The 21,285-nt window shown below is 37.2% G+C and overlaps 1 protein-coding gene across 4 annotated transcripts in view; it reads right to left on the bottom strand.

Annotated features, from left to right (window-relative positions):
• Positions 1-450: 450 nt before the first annotated feature.
• Positions 451-21,285, bottom strand: part of LOC138761426 (gypsy retrotransposon integrase-like protein 1) — a 48,137-nt gene continuing 27,302 nt past the window's right edge. For 2 of the 4 annotated variants that reach the window (XM_069933542.1, XM_069933544.1), the window contains exons 5-8: positions 8,412-8,475; positions 5,308-5,565; positions 2,827-2,943; positions 451-1,797 (exon numbers count right to left, since the gene is read on the bottom strand). In XM_069933542.1, the coding sequence (XP_069789643.1) occupies positions 1,591-1,797; positions 2,827-2,943; positions 5,308-5,565; positions 8,412-8,475 (646 nt within the window). In that variant the 3' untranslated portion in view covers positions 451-1,590. Of the gene's footprint in view, positions 1,798-2,826; positions 2,944-5,307; positions 5,566-7,015; positions 7,071-8,411; positions 8,476-21,285 lie in introns of all 4 variants that reach the window. The other 2 variants (XM_069933543.1, XM_069933545.1) reach the window with 1 other exon arrangement.

The following is a 21,285-nucleotide window of genomic DNA, read 5'->3' as shown; positions in this document are numbered from 1 at the left end:
CCACAGCCCCATGTTGGTCTCCACACTGATCCCACAGCCCCATGTCAGTCCCCACACTGATCCCACTGTCCTGCTCTCTGCCCACAGCCCCATGTCGGTTTCCACACTGATCCCACTGTCTCATTCTCTGCCCACAGCTCTCTGTCAGTCCCCACACTGATCCCACTGTCCCGCTTTCTGCCCACAGCCCCATGTCAGTCTCCACACTGATCCCACAGCCCCATGTTGGTCCCTACACTGATCCCTCTGCCCACAGCCGTGTGTCGGTCCCCACACTGATCCCACTGTCCCCCTCTCTGCCCACAGCCCCGTGTCGGTTTCCACACTGATCCCACTGTCCCATTCTCTGCCACCAGCTGTTCTTCAAACCCCACACTGATCCCACTGTCCTGCTCTCTGCCCACAGCCCCATGTCGGTCCCCACACTGATTCCTAATTACAAATAAAAAGTTTACAGGTACACCACAGTATCCCATTTAATTTTACTATGTACTGTATATAATATGGTGTTTGCTCAATGTCCACGTTGCACAATTCCCAATTCCACAGAACGTATCATGGATGTATCACAGAAAGAGAAGACACTCAGCCTCTTGCCTCTACGCAAACTCCCAAAAGAGCAATCTCATCAGCCGAGTGAAACATGGAACCCTGTAGATGCTGTGATTGTGGTAAAAATGCACCAAAATGCTGGAGAAACTCAGCCGGTCTTTCAGGTTCACAGAAGACAAAGATGTATTGCCGGCGTTTCGGGGCTGAGCCCTTCTCCCATCAGCCGTCTCATCTCCTCACTTCCCTTTGGCCCTGAAACCATTCTTTCTCGTGCATGGAATGCCCTCAACCCCCTTTCACCCTTCTAGCCATTAATCTATCCCAGAGCAGATACTGAAACTTTGAGTGAACAAAGAGAAGTTGAGGAACTCAGCAGGTCAGGCAGTATCTTCAGAGAGAGATGGTCAGTCAACGTTTTCAATCAGGACTTCTTAAATCAAGACTTTATCAATAAAAGGTCTCGACACAAAAGATTGACTTACTATTCCTACCCCTGGATACTGCTGACCCACTTTCCCTCCAGCTTCTCTCAGTTCCACCTACATGAGAGGTCATTTACAACGACCACAACCCCCACCCTCTGGCACATCTGTGCGATGAGGAAAGAAACCAGAGCACTGGAAGCAATCCACTCAGTCATGGGGAGAATGCACCAACCTCACAGGCTCCTATAAACAAGTGATGGATCGTTTCAGTGTGAAGTGAATATCACTGTTTGCACTTTTTATACAACAAAAACATGATGAATTTTAGCAGAGGACACGTTTACAAGGTGTATGTTTGTCACAAGTTCACCACAAATGACTGAAAAGTCAGTGCTGTGACTCAAGGACGTTGAACAGCTGAAAGAGAATGTTTCACAGTCAGGTGACTTGATGCTGGAAACTTGGGGGCCGGTTCCGGCCTTGAGCTCAGGGCTACCTCCCAGTCCCACTGCTCCCATTAACCTTGCTACTTCCGATCCACTTGCAGAGATCACCTTCCCAGGAAGTCTACTTCCAAAGGACCATCACTTCAGTGACTTATTGAAAAGCAGCTTCATGCTGCTCCCCCCTCACCGCTGACACCGTGCTCAGATGACAGAGTCGTTTCGATTTGAAAAGAAAGGAAGGGATTTTTCTTTGGTTTTTTGCTGGCTGCGTTGGTGATTACTGAAAATGTCTGATCACCAGAGGGGAAGCAGACCTCTCTCCTCTTGGCGTGCTTCTTCTCCCGTTTGTGAGCTGCAGCCAGGTTAGCGATTACCTGCAGAAGGGGAAGATAACGTGTTCACAGTGATCTTTCATTTACCTCTCAACACAAAACTACTCATCGGCAGCCACGTGGTGTGTTTCAGCAGATTTGGAAATGGTGCATGACCTTGTAACCCTGGTAGGCTTCACAGTAAGCACAAGAAGCTTCCACAATTGTCCATGACAAAGACGGACTGGAACCCAAGGTTCGCACGAATTCAGGCGTTCTTCCCCAAGTCCAACAGAAACTTACCACCCATATTTGGGAGGCATATTTAAGGAGGAAGATGGTACCTTTTTAGAGATTAGAGAATTAAGATGAATGGGTAACTGGCATAAGATTGAGGCCTGGGGGAGATCAGCAGCCTGAAGGCGAACGCCCAAAACAGCATCTTCCCCTCTGCCATCAGATTTCTGTACGGACAATGAACTAGACACGACCTCACTTTCTCTTCTTTTTCAGATTTATTGTCAGAGTACATACATGACATCACATGCAACCCTGAGATTCTTTTTCCTGCAGGCCAGGAAGAATGACCAATTATTGGTAGTGCAAAGAAAACTGTACTCAATGTATACATGTAAACAAATAAAGAAATGTAAACAAACTGCAATAAAGAGGGAGAAAAAAAATCACTAAACTGCAAAAGTAAGAGTCCTGATTGAGTTTGTTGTTGAGGAGTCTGACGGTGAAGGGGCAGCAGCTGTTCCTGAACCTGGTGGGGCAAGGCTTGTGGCACCAATACCTTTTTCCAGATGGCAGCAGTGAGAACAAAACAAGTGCTGGGTGGTGTGAATCCTTGATGATTGATTTTCCACTAATGTATTTATTTTTAAAAATGTAATTTATAGCAATATTTGGACCTGTAATGCTGCCACAAAAGAACAAATTTTATAACATGCCCATGACAATAAATTCTGATTCTGACATGATCATATTGAATGGGGAGTTGAGGGGTTGAATGGCCTGCTCCTGCTCTCATATCCAATCAAACCAGTGTCAGAACGTGTGTATCACAGTTGATATAGTTTCAATACATACCACTTCTTTAACTGCATTTTGTCGTTCACTCATGGAACTGTTGAACTCACTGATGCTCTCTGTCTTAATGGTGCAGTTAGCTGGCAATCTATACTCATGTGCAATTTCAAGCTCTCCCTGAAATACAATTATATACACTTTAGAATACTTGCCAATAGTTTATCCAAACCCAGTGAAAACAGTAAGTACATTGTGAAACCTCTTCTGATCTTATCCAAATCATCTTTCATTCTTCTAAACTCCAGAGAGTGCAGTAAAAAAAGACACACTGGAGGAACTCAGCTGATCTCACGGAGTCCAAAGGAAATAAAGATCATAAATGACGTTTCGGGCCTGAGGCCTTCTTCCAGATAGGAGCCCAAAATGTTGGTTTTGGGCTTGTATCTTTACCTCTGGACCTGCTAAGTTTCTCCAGTGTGTTGTGCTTTTACTCCAATCACAGAGCCTGCAAAATTTTGTGTTTCATTCCAGAGAATGCAGGCCTAATCTATTTAATCTTTTTTCATAAGAGTTTATCCATATGAGTTTATCCATCTAATTCACTGCTTTCTTAAAGGACGAGATGAAAAACTAGTATTCTGGGTGTGGCCTCACCAAAACATCTTCACACCTGCACTCCCCTACACTACAATAGAGGACACCTTCCATCTGCCCTCCACATTATTGAATAAAACTGGAAGCCAGTCAAGAGAATTTTGTAGAAGAACATCCAGTATTCTCTGGATAATTAAAAACATCACAGTTAAATAATGCTCTCTCCTTTATTCTACACAACCTGCCAAATTTTCAGCCACTAGATTTCCTCTTTATGTACCTTCAGGAAGTTTGGTCCATTCACCTAAATCAAGAATACAGGCCATAGGAAGTGAAGGTCCCTATGCTCATCTCCGTGGCACTCAGTTGTAGCTAACTTAAAAACCAACCCAGTAATCCTAACATTTTATTTTTCTGTCAGCTATTTCACTGACTTGTGCTAATGCCCTTTTCTTGTGTATGGGACGATATCAAATACTTTTTGGGAGCCTCAATTTACTGGATCTCAGATTAATTCATGTTAGCATTCTCTGTATACGAGTTTGTAAGTTTCTCCAGGGGCTCCAGTTTCCTCCCACCGTTCAAAATGCACTAGATTGTAGGTTAATGGGGTGTAAATTGGGCAGCATGAGCTTGTGGGCCGAAATGGCCTGTTACCGCGCTGTATGTCTAAATTTAAAAAAAAGATTTAGACTCCAATCTGTGAAGTTCCATAATTCTTTGATGATGGATACCAATATTTTCCCAACAACTAAACATCACACTAGCCTGCAGTTTTCAATTTTCTTTCTTGCTTAAAATTTGCTAAATAATTTTATAAAATGGCCATCAGGTAAAAATTATGAAATAGGACGACATTTTTTCTTCGATGATGAAATCCAATTACATCACCTGGTATCTGGCACCTATGGGGATTGGTAAGCAAGTTTTCCAGTAGCTTGAGACTCACTTTTACAAGCCTGACTAAGAATAAACAGTTTAAAAGACTAAAATATTATATTGTACTTCCACTGAACAAACTTCACTTGGATCAATATATAAACGTAAACCATTTAATTTTATTTAAAGTCACATTCTGAAAACCTAATTCACCTGCAGCTTTCTCTCCCTCCAGAGCCACCCAAATGACAATTATTGATAATTAACCTTACCCCCCCCCCCCCCCCAAAGTTTACAGATAAAGCCTGTGACTGGGGAAACTCTTACTAAGCAGGGATAAGGAGACACTTTGAGAGTCGCCCCAACGGTGAGCAGCTTCAACCAGCTCTTTATCCTGGGCGATGCCATTGCTGTTTCGCACAACTTTATCCAAACAGCTGCTCCGAGCAAAGCCCGACCAAGGTCCACGCTGGCTGAATATTTGCCTGCATCTTCACCAAAGGTTTATGTGTTACTTTACAGAACATTTACTTTTACTGTTAAAACTTTTATTTAAATTTTTATTAATTCCTATTTATCCCCTTTAGTTATGTTCCTCGATGGTTTTTGCAGGTTGCTTGAATTCCGGATAACAGGAGTTTTACTGTACTCAAGGTATGGACTTTGAGGAAGGACTCAGGCCCGAAAGGTCGGTAATATATCTTTACCTCCTATGGACGCTGTGAGACCTGCTGAGTTTCTCCCACATTCCATGTTAACAATGCTAACCCTAGTTGTTGAACTGGGAACAGAGTGGAGGCTTGATTTTCCAATGTCTGAAGCCACAGATTCTCCCTCTCGTTCTGCCCAACAGCAATTTAACCCAATACATTAAACTACCACCCTGCATCAACCATTATATAGAAAGTGAAACTTACACAGGACATGCTTACTATGAAGAGTAGTCAGTAAGGTGATTCAGAACTTCTATCAGAACCCTTGGTGAAATTTACCATTCAAAGAACAATCCCAGTGCTACAAATAAACAACTCATACTAATCAGGTAAGGCCAGCAGGCTGCATCCCTACCTCCGATGATAACCGTGCTTCTCTGTTGTAAAGCAGAAAGAAAGGTGTAAACTTGGTACTCGAATTGACTGATGTCCGGAACTCAAATAGTATTGGGTCCAGGCAGTCATCCCAGTCCTTTTGCTTGGAATTCACTGTGTTTCTAATGGCTGTCTTCAGTACCTCACTGGTTCTGTTGTCTAGGCCTGCGTGCTGCGGGTGTTCAGCAGGAGTCACTTTGTAATTAATATTCCAGCGTTCAAATAAACTTTTGTTCACCTGAGATGGATAAGTGAGAGCTTAGAACACAAACCCAATGACTGAAGTTGTTGACAGATTATTTCAACAAATGTGAAATCTCCACATCTGCTTAATGAGAAATCAGGCACTGTGTTTCCGACTCTTTCAGAGTTGGGAAAAACAAAATTAAATTGAGAAATAATGATGATAAATATTCCCAAGCATCCGTGGAACACATAATGAAAGCTGTTCTGGGCTGAGCTTCCGTCAGGGATTCATAAGGGGGTGGGGTGGGAAAGAAAGCAAACAAATAAAAAGATGGCAATTTGGTACCTGGGGAGATCTTCAAATTATTAAAATGCTCTGATGTACTCCACATAGAACAGGGAGGTTGATAAACTTGCCCCACTTTTAAAAGCTTGGTGGATCTGAACGGTCTCTGCTCATTTATACCTAATCAATGTTAGTCATCCATTATACATCGTCCATCACAATATCCCATCCAACATCCATCTACCCAATCTGCTAACACAACCAACATTTGATCACACTAACAAAGCCAATGAAATCACACTATCTGATCACAATTCACTGCCATTTAGAGGTATATGGGCCAAATGCCAGCAAATGCGGAGAAATTTCTTCAGCCACAGGGTGGTAAATCTGTGGAATTTGTTGCCACAGGCATTTGTGGAAGCCAGATCATTGGGTGTATTTAAGGCAGAGATTGATGGGTTCTTCATTAGCTAGGGCATCAAAGGTTATGGGAAGAAGGCTGGCCAGTGGGGCTGAGTGGGAAAATGGATCAGCTCATGATTAATTGGCAGGGCAGACTCAATGGGCAGTTCCGATGTCTAATGATAAGTGGGACTAGCCCAGAATCCCAACTTGGTCTGCATGGATGAGTTTGGCTGAAGAGCCTGTTCTGCGCTGTGTGATTCTATGATTCTCTTTGTGAGATCTCTGGCTGCTGCATTTTCTGAATAGCAACAATAACTATTTCAGAAACAAGTCAGTGATGGTGAGGTCTGCTGTGCTCCTAGAAGATGGGAAAGACACCACTAAAATTCACCATCAATTTATCAAGCATTGCAAATTTTCCTACCAGGAACAGCTTTCTAAAATGTTGATGTAACTGATTGAGAGCGGGTTGGAAGTCCTTGTGCCGTTCAAACACACATTCAGACAGCTGCTTCACGACATATACACTCGTTCTCATTCTCTCTCTCTCCTCTCTCTCCTCTCTCTCCTCTCTCTCCTCTCTCTCCTCTCTCTCCTCTCTCTCCTCTCTCTCCTCTCTCTCCTCTCTCTCCTCTCTCTCCTCTCTCTCCTCTCTCTCCTCTCTCTCCTCTCTCTCCTCTCTCTCCTCTCTCTCCTCTCTCTCCTCTCTCTCCTCTCTCTCCTCTCTCTCCTCTCTCTCCTCTCTCTCTCTCTCTCTCTCTCTCTCTCTCTCCCCCTCCCCGCTCCAGAGGCTGGAAATACCCATTACCTCTTCACAAAATATTCTGTTTTCATTGGCGAATATCTCTTTTGAAGCCCCAAACCTGTGTCAAATAAATAACATTCATGAGCCAAAATATTGAGTGACGCAGAAGAAAAGGTTCCACTAAGTAAGCACTACTTGGGTGACGATCATTGAACAATGGAGAAAGGCTCCTTCTGCCGCAGTTACAATTAACGTCTATCACCACATTAAATAGTTCCCACTGATGTCAGATTGATAATGTGATTCATTTCTATTCAGGTTTCGTGGTAGTCCTGAAACAACAGTAACAGCTTCAACATGCAAACTGTAGGAAATGCTAAAAATAAGCAGCCAGTGACATCATTCACACTGCTCCAGGAGAATGATACGACCAGATGAGCAAAAATTCCACTGACAACTCCTGTGCCATTGCCAGTTCTAAAGCCCCAGCGAGCTGTTCTGCAAACTCCATGGAAACCAACTATTGATGTTAGAATTACAAAATCATATGATCCTTGAGCCTCCTCCTTTGTTAAATATCCTCAACTCCCTATTCCTCAAGCTCCACAATTTCTCCCACACCCAAAAAATGCACTAGTCTCACCTTGAACAGGGTGAACACAAGTCTCAAGGGGAGAGAATTCCAATGATTCTCAATGCCTCCTCAACTCAGTTAAAATACAGCAAAAGCCATGGTATTGGGAATTCAAGCAACCCACAGCCTCAAACAACCAAAATTTAAAAAAAAACATTAAAATAAAATAATAGGTAAAAAATTTCCAAGTCCGGGGGGGGGGGGGCAGCTTGGCCATGTGTAAGACCCAGACAGACATGTTTTGATCAAGCTCTCCGTGAAGGGTATTAAAAAGATGGTTAAAACAAATTTTTTATTAAAAACAGAAAAAAGAAACCAAGGCAGCTGAGAACAAAAAAATGAGGAAGTTTCTACTCAGCAGGAACATTGAACGAAAGCCCGAAAGGGAGGGGTGCAAAAGTGGCCTCAGGGCCTGCAGACCCTGGCAAAATGGGAGAGTCAGGACAAGGACTAAATATTATCCTGGAGAAGATGGAAAACTTAGCAACCGATTTGTTGCCATTGAATTGACTGAAAGGATGACTGAAATTAAAGAAATCATTGAAGACTTGATGGAAAGAATTAACCAAGCAGAAGGAGATAGTAAAAACACAAGATAAGCAAAAAGCTTTGGAGAAAGATGTGAAGAAATGGAAGTTGGACAGACAAGGTCTGCTAGACAAGAGCAACCACATGGAGAATTTTAGCAGACGAATTAATTTCTGAATTATTGGATTGAGAGAAGGAATAGAGGGAAGAGATCCAGTGAACTTCTTTGAATCATGGATCCCACGAGTGTTGGGAGAAAACAAATTCAGAGAAAAACTGCATATTGAAAGGGCTTACCAGACCCTCAGACCCAAGGGAGGTGGCGATCAGCAACCACGACAGTCCTGGTAAGACTTTTGAGCTACCGGGAATGGGAGACAAATTTGGGAGGAGCATATGAATATTCTAAGCAAAATAATGGCCTGCCCAAGATTGACCATAAAAAAAGTGCTATTTTTTTCAAGATTTTAGTCTTACTTTGATTAATCAAAGGAAGGAATTTGACGATGTAAAAACAATTACATTCCAGAAACTTGAAATATTCGATGATATAGCCCACGACGCTGAGGAGCGAAATAGCAGAAGGTAATCGACAATTTTTCACGGCTAAGAGCGAGGTAGAAGACTTCCTGCGGGGTTTGTGAAAAAGCTAAGGCTGCCAAAGAGGACGACTGTGAAGAATGTTTACAATGGGACCAAGTAAAAGTTCTTTTTTTTAAAAAAAAACTTGTATTTATTGTTGAAAAGTAAACTTTATTGAAATGTTCACAGAGAGCTCAGAAAAGAGAGAAAATTTGTGAAAAGTAATAGTAAGGTAGAGACTCAATTCTAAGGGGGGAATGGTGCCTGGAGAGGATGGTGCTAAAGGGAGGAGTTCTTCTTTCTCGAGATATTCTGTATGCTTTTATTGCGGGCTTTCGGATTTTCTGTTTACGTTCCTGTCAGGGCAAGGACATTGTGTTTTTTTAAAGAGGAAAGATTATTTAAACAACCAAAAAGGTTTTAGTGTTAAACAATATTTGTTTGAAAAATCAATATGGAAAGAATTTATTGGCCTTAATGTTAATGGGATAAACGGGTCAGTGAAGAGGAGACGGGTTTTGGCATACCTAAAAAATTTAAATTCTACAAGAAACACATCTTACCAAATTGGAACATGCTAAATTAAAAGAGGATGGGTGGGACAAGTAATATAGTCTTCATGTGGCTCAAAAGCAAGAAGAGTAACAATTCTAATTAATAAAAATGTACCATTAATGATAGAAGGGACACTGACTGACCAAGTTAGAAGTTTGTAATGGTACATTGTAAAATTTACGCAGAATCATGGATGTTTATGAATATCTATGCACCAAATTATGATGATGAAGCCTTTATGAAAGATTTTCTTTTAAAAACAGCAGAGGGAAAACAAAATACACTGGTTGGAGGGGATTTCAATTTCTTTCTTGATCCAATACTGAATAAATCAGCCAGAACATTGACATGGGCAAAAGCTGCAAAAACAACACTATCATTTTTGAAGGATTTAAATTTGATTGCTATATGGAGGCTGTTTAACCCCATAGAAACTATTTGCTCTACTCAAGGGTACATGATTCACATACAAGGATTGATTTGTTTTTAATGACTGCCCAGTTAAAAAGTAGAGTGGTAAAAACAGAATACCTGGTGAGACTTCTATCTGATCATTTGCCATTAACTTTAACTATTGCAGTAATGGAAAAACAAGAAAATGTATTCAGATAGCCTCTCAATGCCACACTGTTGAAAAGAAAGGACTTTTGAGAGTTTATTAAGAAACAAATAGAACTATTTTGTGAAACCAATTTTTTGTCTATTGATAATAGCTTTTTAATATGGGATACACGTAAAGCTTATCCAAGAGGACAAATTATTTCCTATACCAAAAATCTTGAGAGAGAGAGTATGTTATAGAACTCGTCTAGAGAAAGATATAGTGAAATTGGAAAAATACCAGAGAACAGGGTCACAAGAAAAATAAAGATTGTTGGAGAATGAAAAAATGAAATACAACACATTTCAAACGTATGGAAGGAAAAAATGTTAAAAACTAAACAAAAAAATTATGAATTAGGGAATGGTCGCACAAAGTCTTATGGCAGTTGAAGACAGAGGAGTCTTCTAGAATGATAAATGCAATAAAAACAGAACAATATTATAACAGAATCAAAAAGAAATAAATATTTTAGACAATATTATACAAAACTTATATAAATCAGAACTATTAGAGGATGAAAATGAGATGGACGAATTTTTAACAAATGTGTACTTCCAAAATTAGAAGATAAGAACAAATTGATTTAAACACCTCTTTCACTAGAGAAAAAAATTGAGAAAACTGGGTACAAGCCAATAAATCTCTGGGGGAGGGTGGGTTTCCTCCGAGTTCTACAAACAATTTAAAGATTTATTGAGACCTCTTATGATGAACGTATTGGACTGGGCAGTGGAATCTTTTTCAACTGCTATAATTACAGTTCTACCAAAGAAAGGTAGAGACCCATTAAAAACTTCATCGTATTGACCTACATCACTCCTAAATGCAATTATAAAATATTGGCAAAGGCATTAGCTAATAGTCTGGGACAATATTTACCACAATTAATACATACTGATCAGGTAAGATTTGTCAAAGGAAGACTTTCTTCAAACAGTCTATTTAATAGTATTATATGGCAAAAATCAAAGTTGAATCCAAGTATAACCATCTCTTTAGATGCAGAAAAAGCATTTGATTGATTAGAATGGACTTTCTGATTTAAACCATTGGGAAAATTTTGTATGGGCAGAAAATTTATAAACTGGATAAGAACTCTTTACCATAAACCACAAACCAAAATTATAACCAACAATCAGATGTCAGCAGTTTTTGTCATGTAGACATGGGTATCCTCTGTCTCCAGCACTTTTTATCCTAGCTACTGAACAACTGGCGGAGATTATAAGGAGAGATCCGGGCATTAAAGACTTCAAAGCTGGACAGGAAGAACATAAAATTATTTTATTTGCTGATGATGTGCTATTATACATTCCTGACATGGCCGAATCCTTGATAAGATTACAAACAACATTAGAAAAATATGGAAGAATATCAGGTTATAAAATAAAATAAATATGGAGAGTGAGATGATGCATTGAAAATTTCTGATTATCAAAAGGTAGCAGATTTAAATGGAAGACAGACAGAATCAAATATTTAGGAATAATGATAGATAACAACTTACAGAATTTATATAAATTTAATTACACTTTTAGAAAAAAAATTGAGTAAGATTTACAGAAATGGAAAAACCTGCTGATTACTCTAGTGGAAAGAGTAAATTATATTAAAATGAAGGTGATGTCAAGATTATAGTATTGTTTTCAATCATTGGCTATCGCATTACCTAAAAATGTCTTTAAATTATTGAATAATTATATAAGGCCATTTCTATGCAATAACAAAGTGCCGAGAATTTCATTGGAAAAGCTTCTTGGATCCAAATGAGATTGAATTCAATAGAAAAAACAACAAAGGACTTTATTTATAAATGGAATGTTAAGTTAATAACAAAAAAGACAGATAACCCTATATTAATATATATGATTAGAATATGGCAAGAAATTAATGTGTATTGGCAAAAAAGCAGGTATATCATTACAAATTATGTAAAAATGGGTTGCTGTCTATAAATCTGGGTAACAAAATACTAAATTCATGTTATTATAAAGGAAGAAGATATATTGATGATTGTTATATGGAGGGATCTCATGTCTTTTGAACAATTAAGAAATAAATATGGAGTGCCTAATGGGACTTTCTTGTTTTCTCCAGCTAAGATTGTTCCGAAGAGAAAGATGTTTGGCCCCACTTAAAATTAGTGAAATGGAATGAAAAATTTGGCTGGGGAATACACTTAAATTTATAACCAAGATGTACTATGTTCTCCAGAATGAAAGTGTGAAACCAGGATTACAGAGATTGAGAGAGGGATAGGAGTCAGATCTAGGTGTTGCAATAATGGAAATTTGTTGGTCTGATTGGAGTTTGGATAGCATGACATCAATTATAAATGCAAGATACGGATTAGTGAAATATAATTTTCTACACCATTTATATCCCACACCACAGAAGTGACACAGATCAAAATCTGAAATATCAGAAATGAGTTTTAGGCATAGGATAAAAACAGGAAAACTCTTGCATGCTACCTGGTTGTGTGCGAAGGTGAGTTCTTTCTGGCAGGATATTACCGAAATATTTACAAGAATAACAGGGGTGACCCAGAGCTTTATCTTTTGGGCAACTTCATTGAAGTAAGTAACAAACTAACTAATTTCCAAATTTAATTTGTTAAAATAGCCTTAACAGTGGCTAAGAAATGTATTGCCATTACTTGTAAATCTAACTCCCCTCTACATATAGCATGATGGATTGCTGAGATAAATCGTTGTATACCTACGAAAAAAATTACATACAACTTAAAGAATAAATATGACATATTTATTAAGATATGCAGTCTTATTTGGATCATATAGGGGCCAATTGTAATTATAAATATAATGATAAAAAGGATAATAATAAATGCTGGTATACTATAAATGCAAGTCACTTCCCCATATAGAATTCTTGATGATCAATATAAATGTGAACCCTGTCGGTGTGTGGATTTATACTGTGAAAGGGGGGAGGGGGGTGTTTTGTTCTATGTATATTTATGGGAAAAAAACCTCAAATTTAAAATATTTTTTAAAATGCAAGTTTATAATGGTAAATGTTTTCTGGAGTAACACATTGACCTTTGGTGAAAATGGGAGCAGATATCCAGCCAGTGGAGAGGCTTGGTCGTGCTTTGCTCATAACAGCTGTTCTAATAAAGTTGTGTGAAAGAGCAATGGTTTTGCCCAGGACAAAGAGATGGATAGGGTGACTCTCTTAAAGTATCGCCTTATCCCTGCTTAGTAGGAGTTTCCCTGGTCAGAAGCTTTATCCATACACTTGGGGGGGGGGGGGGGGGTATAATTATCTATATCAGTGGTTCTCAAACTTTTTCTTTCCACTCACATACCACTTTAAGTATTCCCCATTCAATCGGTGCTCTGTGATTAGTAAGGGATTGCTTAATGTGTTATGTGGGTAGAAAAAAAAAGTTTGGAAACTTCTGTTTTAATCGTCCCTCATTGACTCATTATGTGCACAGTTTCATAACCCCAAAGAAAATGGGCCAATGACAATTTTTCTCAAGCTAAATATTTCAGTAACAATTAGTTCTAGAGCAATGATCTCAACCTTCCCTTCCCACTCACATACCACCTTAAGCAATTCCTTACTAACCACAGAGGACCGATGGCATTGGGATTACTTAAAGTGGGATATGAGTAAAGAAAAAGGTGGAGAACCATTGATCTATGTTTATCTATCTGACAGCTCCATGGAGGGGAAGGAACCTCCAGATGCAGCGACAGTTAAATGTTTTCAAAGAATGTGACTGCAAATAAAGTAAAATGCTTTATGGTTTATATATTGATGCAAGTGAAGTTTGTTCAGAATGTACAGAATAATAATATTGACTTTTAAACTGTTTATTCTTAATGCAGGTGTATTAGTTAGGTACTGTAAGAGCGTCAAGCAACCTGAAAACTCACTTAGCTGGCATCTGCCAATCCCCATAGGTACCGGATACTAGGAGTTTTATGGTATCTATTCCATTTTCTGAGATTATGTTCCCTAAACTTAAATTAAAGATTAGGACTGCTTGAAGATGGCTCACAAAATAATTGAGGAGCCCTACCACCCCGCATGCAGCATCTTCCAGCTACTCCGTTGGGATAGAGATACAGGAGTATCAGAGCCAGAAGCACCAGGCTGAAAAATAGCTCCTTCCCATGAGCAATGAGACCGCTGGACGAGATATGTTTTTGCACCAAGGACCGGGGAAAGCTGTTTCGACGGGTTGAACTTGTACAAGTGGATGATAAAAAATTTGAACTACACTGTCAGGTTTATAAAACTGTTATACACTAGTGAAATCATTTGAACTTCAAAGATCATTGGCTGATTTGACTTGATCTCCCATTACAAGTCAGCATTTCCTAGCCATGCGCTTTTGGTCTTCAACAAGTTATTGATCCGATATCAATATCAATCCTTTTTAAAAATTTTTTATTTTCCATTTGCGTCAAAATATATACAGTATGGGGGGGGGGGGGGGGGGGGGCGTGGCAAGATGGCGTACAAGAAAGACATGTGTTCCACCTTTACCTAGCTGGATTACTAAATACTCGATTTAAAAAAGTGTAAAAGTGGTTAAAAATAATATTTACAGTTTTCTGAATAACAGTGATTCACCATGGCTACCAATGTGAAGAAATCTAAAATTCAACTTCAGAAGAAATTACCATATAAAAGTGTAGATGATCTGAGGCCTACCTGTACAGCTGAATCCACGGAGTTGTTGTTGGGAGCCTCCAAGCCTCAGAGGACTCCTGTCCATTCAAGTTTTACCTCGGTGCCAATCCTGCAGTCGCAAGATGGCGCCGGCACTCTGGTGAGTTCAGTCGTAGCCGACCCACGTGCACGTGAAGCTGTGCGCGCAGGTGGCCCAACCAACAAAGGGGTCCGTGAGCCTGCAACATTGCTGGGTGGCCCAGGGACGCGCAGTGTAGCGTTGGAGGACGCTCCTGTGTGTCCGGCGGTTCTGCCGGGCATGCGCGGAGCATCCCAGGTCTGTGACCTCTGGAGAAAGTGTGGGCTGTTGGGTGTCCAAACCCGCAGCCACACAGTCAAAGGACCTATGGTGACTGAAGGAGAAGAGGAACTTACCTTATTGGAATTTTCCCAGGAGGAGGAGCCTGCAGTTAAAGAAAGTAGACCTTAAAAAGTGGCTATGGAATCTGGATTCGACTCAGTATTCACCGTTTTGGAAGGGATTGCTTCCCAAATGGATAATATGTCAAAACAAATGTCAACTCAAATGACCCAAGGATTTATGGAGGAGAAAAATAAAATGAATACTTTGTGTGAAGAAATGTCAACTATGAAACAAGAAATGACTTGAGTGATATTAACAGATGTATAAAATCTGTTGATATTGTACAATTTTTTAAAAATTGAAACAGCCTTTTCTGAATGTCAAAATCAGGTGGAACGCAATAAAGAAAAAATGGAAAAAGTGGAAGGTTCTTTTGTAGATTGGGGGATTCAAAGAAGGGATTTATTGAAGAAGATTGATTCATTGGAAAATCGAAGCCGGAGAAATAATGTGAAAATAGTCAGTCTTCCAGAGGACTTTGAAGGTTCTGATCCAATAAAAATTTTTAAGCAGAGGATCCCAGAGGTACTGGGTAAAGAGCTTTTTCCTGAAGGTTTGGAACTGGATCGGGCCCATACAGTGTTGAGGAAAAAACCACTTCTAGGACAAACACTGAGGACAGTCTTGATTCGTTGTTTGAAATATCAAGATAGAGAAATGATTTTACGAATGGCAGTACAGAAAGCGCGGCAGAGTCAATCCCCATTGATGATTCAAAATAAAAGTGTTTTTTAATGACGATTTGAATCAAGAAATTAGAAGACGACGGGAATTTAATTCAGCTAAAGATGTCTTATGGCGAAAGGGCTGCAAGTTTGCTTTTCATTATCCTGCAATTTTGAAGGTTTTTTATGGAAACTTTCAATTTCATTTTTCTGAGAATGATCATGATACCTTGGTTTTTGCTAATTTATTGCCAGAATTGCGAAGAAATGGGCAGTCTTCACCATCGTCTCCTAAGAGGAGGGTAAATGAAAATGGGAACGGGAATGGGTATGGAAAGAATGGTAAGAATGGAAAGAAAGAAGAGCTGACACAAAGTTTTCTTGACAGTGAAGATCCGGAACAATCATTGGGCTTGGGATCATTGGGTTGAATATATTTACTATATTTGATTGTTCTTAATTACATAATGAATATGTATCTGGCTGGGGAGATGGATTACACTGAAAGCTTTGATTGTCATCTACCACTGGCTTACCAAACCCAGATTTTTAGGATGTTACTACCTTTAGGTGGTTAGTAAAAAATATTTTTTGGGGTTTAAAAAAAAAATTTGTTTATTGTGGGGTGGGTTTTTTTTGTTTTTGAAGAATTATAAAGGGGAGAGTTATTTTATAGTGTAAATATATTAGTAGTTAGTAAAAATGTCTACTTTGAATTTTGCAACTTTTAATGTTCAGGGATTAAATAATATAATTAAGCGAAAGAGGGTATTGGCTTATATTAAAAAAAAGAAAATTGATATTGCCTTTTTACAAGAAACACATTTGACCGAAAAGGAACATTTGAAATTGAAAAGAGATTGGATTGGACATGTGTTTTTTTCTTCTTTTAATTCTAAGGCAAGAGGGGTGGCAACTTTGATTCATAAAAATTTATCATTTGAATTGGAATCTTCAGAGGGAAATGTAGGTAGAGTTTTACGGGTGAATTGTAAAATTTTTGCTGGATCTTGGACTTTGCTTAATTTTGATGTGCCTAATATAGATGAGCGGTTTATTTCAGAAGCTTTTTTTTATTGTTAACTCAAGCTTATGAAAATATTTTAGTTGGGGGAGATTTTAATTGTGCTTTGGAACCTTTATTGGACAGAAACCTGAAGAATATAAGGAAATCAAAGACAGCAATACAAATCAAAGTGTTGATGAAAGATTTAAATCTGGTAGATATTTGGAGAAAGGTTAATCCTACAGAGAAAGATTTTTCTTTTTATTCATCACGACATGATTCGTTTACTAGATTGATTTTTTTTATACATCAGTACACCTACAGGGTAGAGCACTGCAGGCTGAAAACAAAAGTAGTGTTCTATCAGACCACTCAGTATTACTTTTTTCTTGTGAAAGTTCAGAAGTGGTACGTTTGTCGTATAGATGGAGGTTTAATGCAATGTTATTGAAAAAACCAGAGTTTGTTACTTTTGTTAAAGAGCATATCTCTTTATTTTTGACTGAGAATATTTTGTAGTATGGGTTGTGTTAAAAGCATATTTGAGGGGACAGGTTATTAGTTATTCTACAAAAGTTAAGAAACAACATATGGCAGAAAGTTTAACGTTGGAAAATCAGATTGCTGAGTTAGAGAAATATTTTCAGGATGTGACCGAAGACAAAAAAGCTGCAATAGCGAAATTGAAATTACCCTATAATACTTTACAAATTTATCAGTTTGAGTATTTAATTAATCGATCTAAACAACGTTATTATGAGTTGGGAGAAAGAGCTCATAAGGTACTTGCTTGGCAATTGAAAGCTGAACAGGCATCTCGGACTATTAATGCTGTTAAAAAGAATTCAACAATTACCTATAAGCCTCAGGAAATTAATGATCAGTTTTATTCATTCTATCAAAAATTATATACTTCTGAGGGGAAGCAGGACAATGGTTCTATTGGATCTTATTTATCTAAATTAAGATTACCAGTATTAGATGAGAAAGATATTCAGGAATTAGAATCTCCATTTAGATTTTGAAATTATGGAAGCCATACAGGAAATAACAAATGGAAAGTCCCCAGGGGATGATAGATTTCCGGTGGAATTTTATAAATTTTTTAATGATGATTTATCTAATGTATTCGGAGATGTGTTAAAACAAGTTACTGAAGAACAGAAACTGCCAGAATCTTGTTCAAGTGCTTTAATAACTTATACCAAAAAAAGATAGAGTTCCATTAAAAATGTCTTCATATAGACCTATTTCTTTATTAAATGTAGATTATAAAATTATAGCCAAGGTATTAGCTAATAGACTTGCTATGTACTTACCTAAGTTGATACATGCTGATCAAACAGGTTTTATTAAGAACAGAAATGCATCAGGTAATATTCTTCGATTAATTACTTTGGTCAATGCATGCCGAAAGCAGCCTAACTCATTGTTAACATCTAACCAGGTGGTTGCACTAGATGCAGAAAAGGCTTTTGATAGGGTTGAGTGGGTTTTTTTTTTATTTAAGGTGTTTGAAAAGTTTAAATTCAGCCCTTTTTTTATTGGTTGGGTTAAAGCTTTATATACGAACCCGATTGCTAGGGTGGTGACAAATGATCAGATTTCTTTACCATTTAGGTTGACTCGTTCAACTCGGCAGGGCTGTCCATTGTCACCAGCCTTATTTGTGTTGGCTATTGAACCATTAGCTCAGACTATTAGATAAAATTACGAAATTAGAGGGATAAAGGCTATGAATGAAGAATATAAGATTAATTTATTTGCAGATGATGTTTTGATATATTTGACAGAACCGGAATGGTCGTTGAAGGAGTTACAAGAGTTTTTGTTGAAATTTGTATAACTGTCAGGATATTAAGTTAATTAAGATAAAAGTGAAATTTTACCACTTGGAATAGGAGATTATTCAGAATTTAAAATTATTACAAAATTAAGGTGGACAAATAAAATTAAATATTTAGGTGTGTTTAAATTAAATTATCAGTCATTGTATCAGTTAAATTATGTGCCTGTATTATAACGGATTACAGCAAATTTGATTTAAGTGGAAAGATCTTCCATCAAATTTGAATGGTAGGGTCAATTGTATTAAAATGAATATTTTCCCCCGAATTCAATAGTTATTTCAGTCAATACCTTGATTACTTTCAAAAAGTTTTTTTTTCAGGATTTAAATAAGGTAGTGCGGGAGTTTTTATGGAAAGGTAAATTAGCTCGAGTGGCATTGTATAAACTTACATGGAAATATGCATTAAGTGGACTTCAGTTACCAAATTTTCAAAATTATTATGAAGCGGCCCAGTTGAAGTTTATTAGCAGGTTGATGGATCTAGATCAACTTCCTAGCTGGGCTAAGGTGGAAATGGCGTGTATTTCTGAGGTCGAGGTACATGAATTTATATTTCTTTGGAACTTGAATTTGTTACAGGAATATAATATGGCAGTATTGAAACATTTGTTAAAGATCTGGATTTTTAAAAAATAGGGTTTGGGATCAAAAAATAAATTATCAATTTTAACTCCATTGTACAATAATCAGCTTATTTCTTTTTCAATGTTCAATAATTATTTAAAGAGTTGGGATTTTAAGGGTATAAAGACAATACAGGATTGTTTTGAAGAGGGACAATTTCTTTTTTTTTAATCAATTGAGAGAGAGATTTGATATATCTGTAAATTCTTTGTTTGTGTATTACCAACTTAGAGCCTTATATTTAGAGGGTTATATTTCGGTTATGTACAATTTGTTACAAGATAATATAGATAAACCAGATTGGGAAAAATCTAAACTTAAATGGGAGAGTGATTTAGTGTTTATTTTTCCTGAAGATGATTGGGCAGATATGTGTCAGGACAATGTAATCAAATTGACTAATGTAAGATATGGAATGGTTAATTATAATTTTTTATATCAATTATATTTGACTCCAGATAAACTGAAAAAAATATGGGTTTAGTAATTCAGACTTATGTTTTAGATGTGATTCATGTATTGGAACTTTTTCACATGCTGTTTGGACTTGTGTTAAAGTTCAACCATTCTGGCAAGGAATTAAAGTAGTTTTGGAAAAATTATATAACTTTACATTACCATTAGACCAAATGATTTTCTTGTTGAGTAATTTGATTTTGTTGAGGGGATTAGGCTTGGATAAAATTCAAATTGCTTTTGTACATTTGGTGTTATTAGTAGCGCGTAAATATGTTGCGAATACTTGGAAAGACAATACAGAGATTAATATATTTCGTTGGTACAATGAATTGAAAACTTGTATTGTTTTGGAAAAAATTACCCAAAATTTACATGATAATTATTCCTTTTTTGTTAGCAAATGGTCTCTGTATTTGGAATATGTGCATTTAGATATACTTTGAATTGTTCTTAACATTTATAATTTTTTAAATATATAATTTATATTTTTGGCTCCCCTTAAGAGAGCTGGCTGAAGGGGTGGGAGGGTGGGTTTGGGTTTTTTTTTTAAATTTTACTTTTATTTTAAGTTTATTTTCCTTGTTTTTCTATATATATTAAATCAATTTTTGACAATTATTGGACTGTATGTTGTCTTTTTCTATCTTTAAATAAAGTTTGAAAAAACATACAATATTTATCCATAACATGAAAATGATAAAATTATGACACAAAATAATACAATGTTTATATATTTTCTCCCCACCCTCTCCCTCCTCAAAAAAGTAGGAAAAAAAGAAAGAAAAGAAAAAGCCTGTCTAATAAACCTACATCTTTTAATTAATTACCATTTACATAACAATCTTAAACCATAACTAATTAGGGCAGGTTGGATAGGGGCGAGGTGGACGCTGCAGGTAAAGTCGTAGCAATAAAATCCACGTAGGGTTTCCAAATCTTATCAAACTTTTCTGGTTGATTTTGTAAATTATACAATATTCTCTCTAATAGTACACAATTTAATAATTCCGTTCACCATCTATTCAACACCACAATATCACCAGATTTCCATGTTACAGCTATAGATTTATTTATGCTATTGCTACGCTTAAAAACTTCTTTTGATAAATATCTAACTTCAATTGGGAAATATCCCCCAATAAAAATACTCTGGGATCCTTCAAAATTTGCATCTTCAAAACTTGTCCCAATAAAATACTTATATCCTTCCAAAACATATCTATCCTTTCACATTGCCAAACTGCATGCAAAAAGGATCTTACTTCTTTATTACATCTATAACATTGATCAGAACAATTCACATGAAGTACATGCAATTTGTATGGAGTATAATATAACTGATGTAAAAAATTAAATTGTATCATTTGATTGTATTAGTTACACTTTCATAACATAATTTTGACCATACTTAGTCTTGAATCTGTATATTTAAATCTTTTTCCCATCGAGATTTTGATTTAAATAAATCCTTTTTCCGAGTAGTCTCTTGTAATTTGAAATATATATTAGTAATAAATCTTTCAATAAATGTATCCATTATTAGATATTCAAATGGACTTTGTTTTGGCAATTTAAAATTCTTCCCTAATTAAAAAAAGATTTAAGTTGATAATAAGAAAAAATAGTGTTATGTGATATATTATACTTATCTTTCAATTGATCAAAAGTCAAAAAAGATCCCAAAAACAATCCTTTTTTTAAAATTCCACAATTATGCCAAACATCAAAATAACTATTATTAACTGTAAAA

The sequence above is a fragment of the Narcine bancroftii genome, chromosome 4 (genome assembly GCF_036971445.1).
Source record: "Narcine bancroftii isolate sNarBan1 chromosome 4, sNarBan1.hap1, whole genome shotgun sequence".
Classification (NCBI taxonomy): Eukaryota; Metazoa; Chordata; class Chondrichthyes; order Torpediniformes; family Narcinidae; genus Narcine; species Narcine bancroftii.
This window is presented reverse-complemented; position numbering and strand designations above follow the sequence as displayed.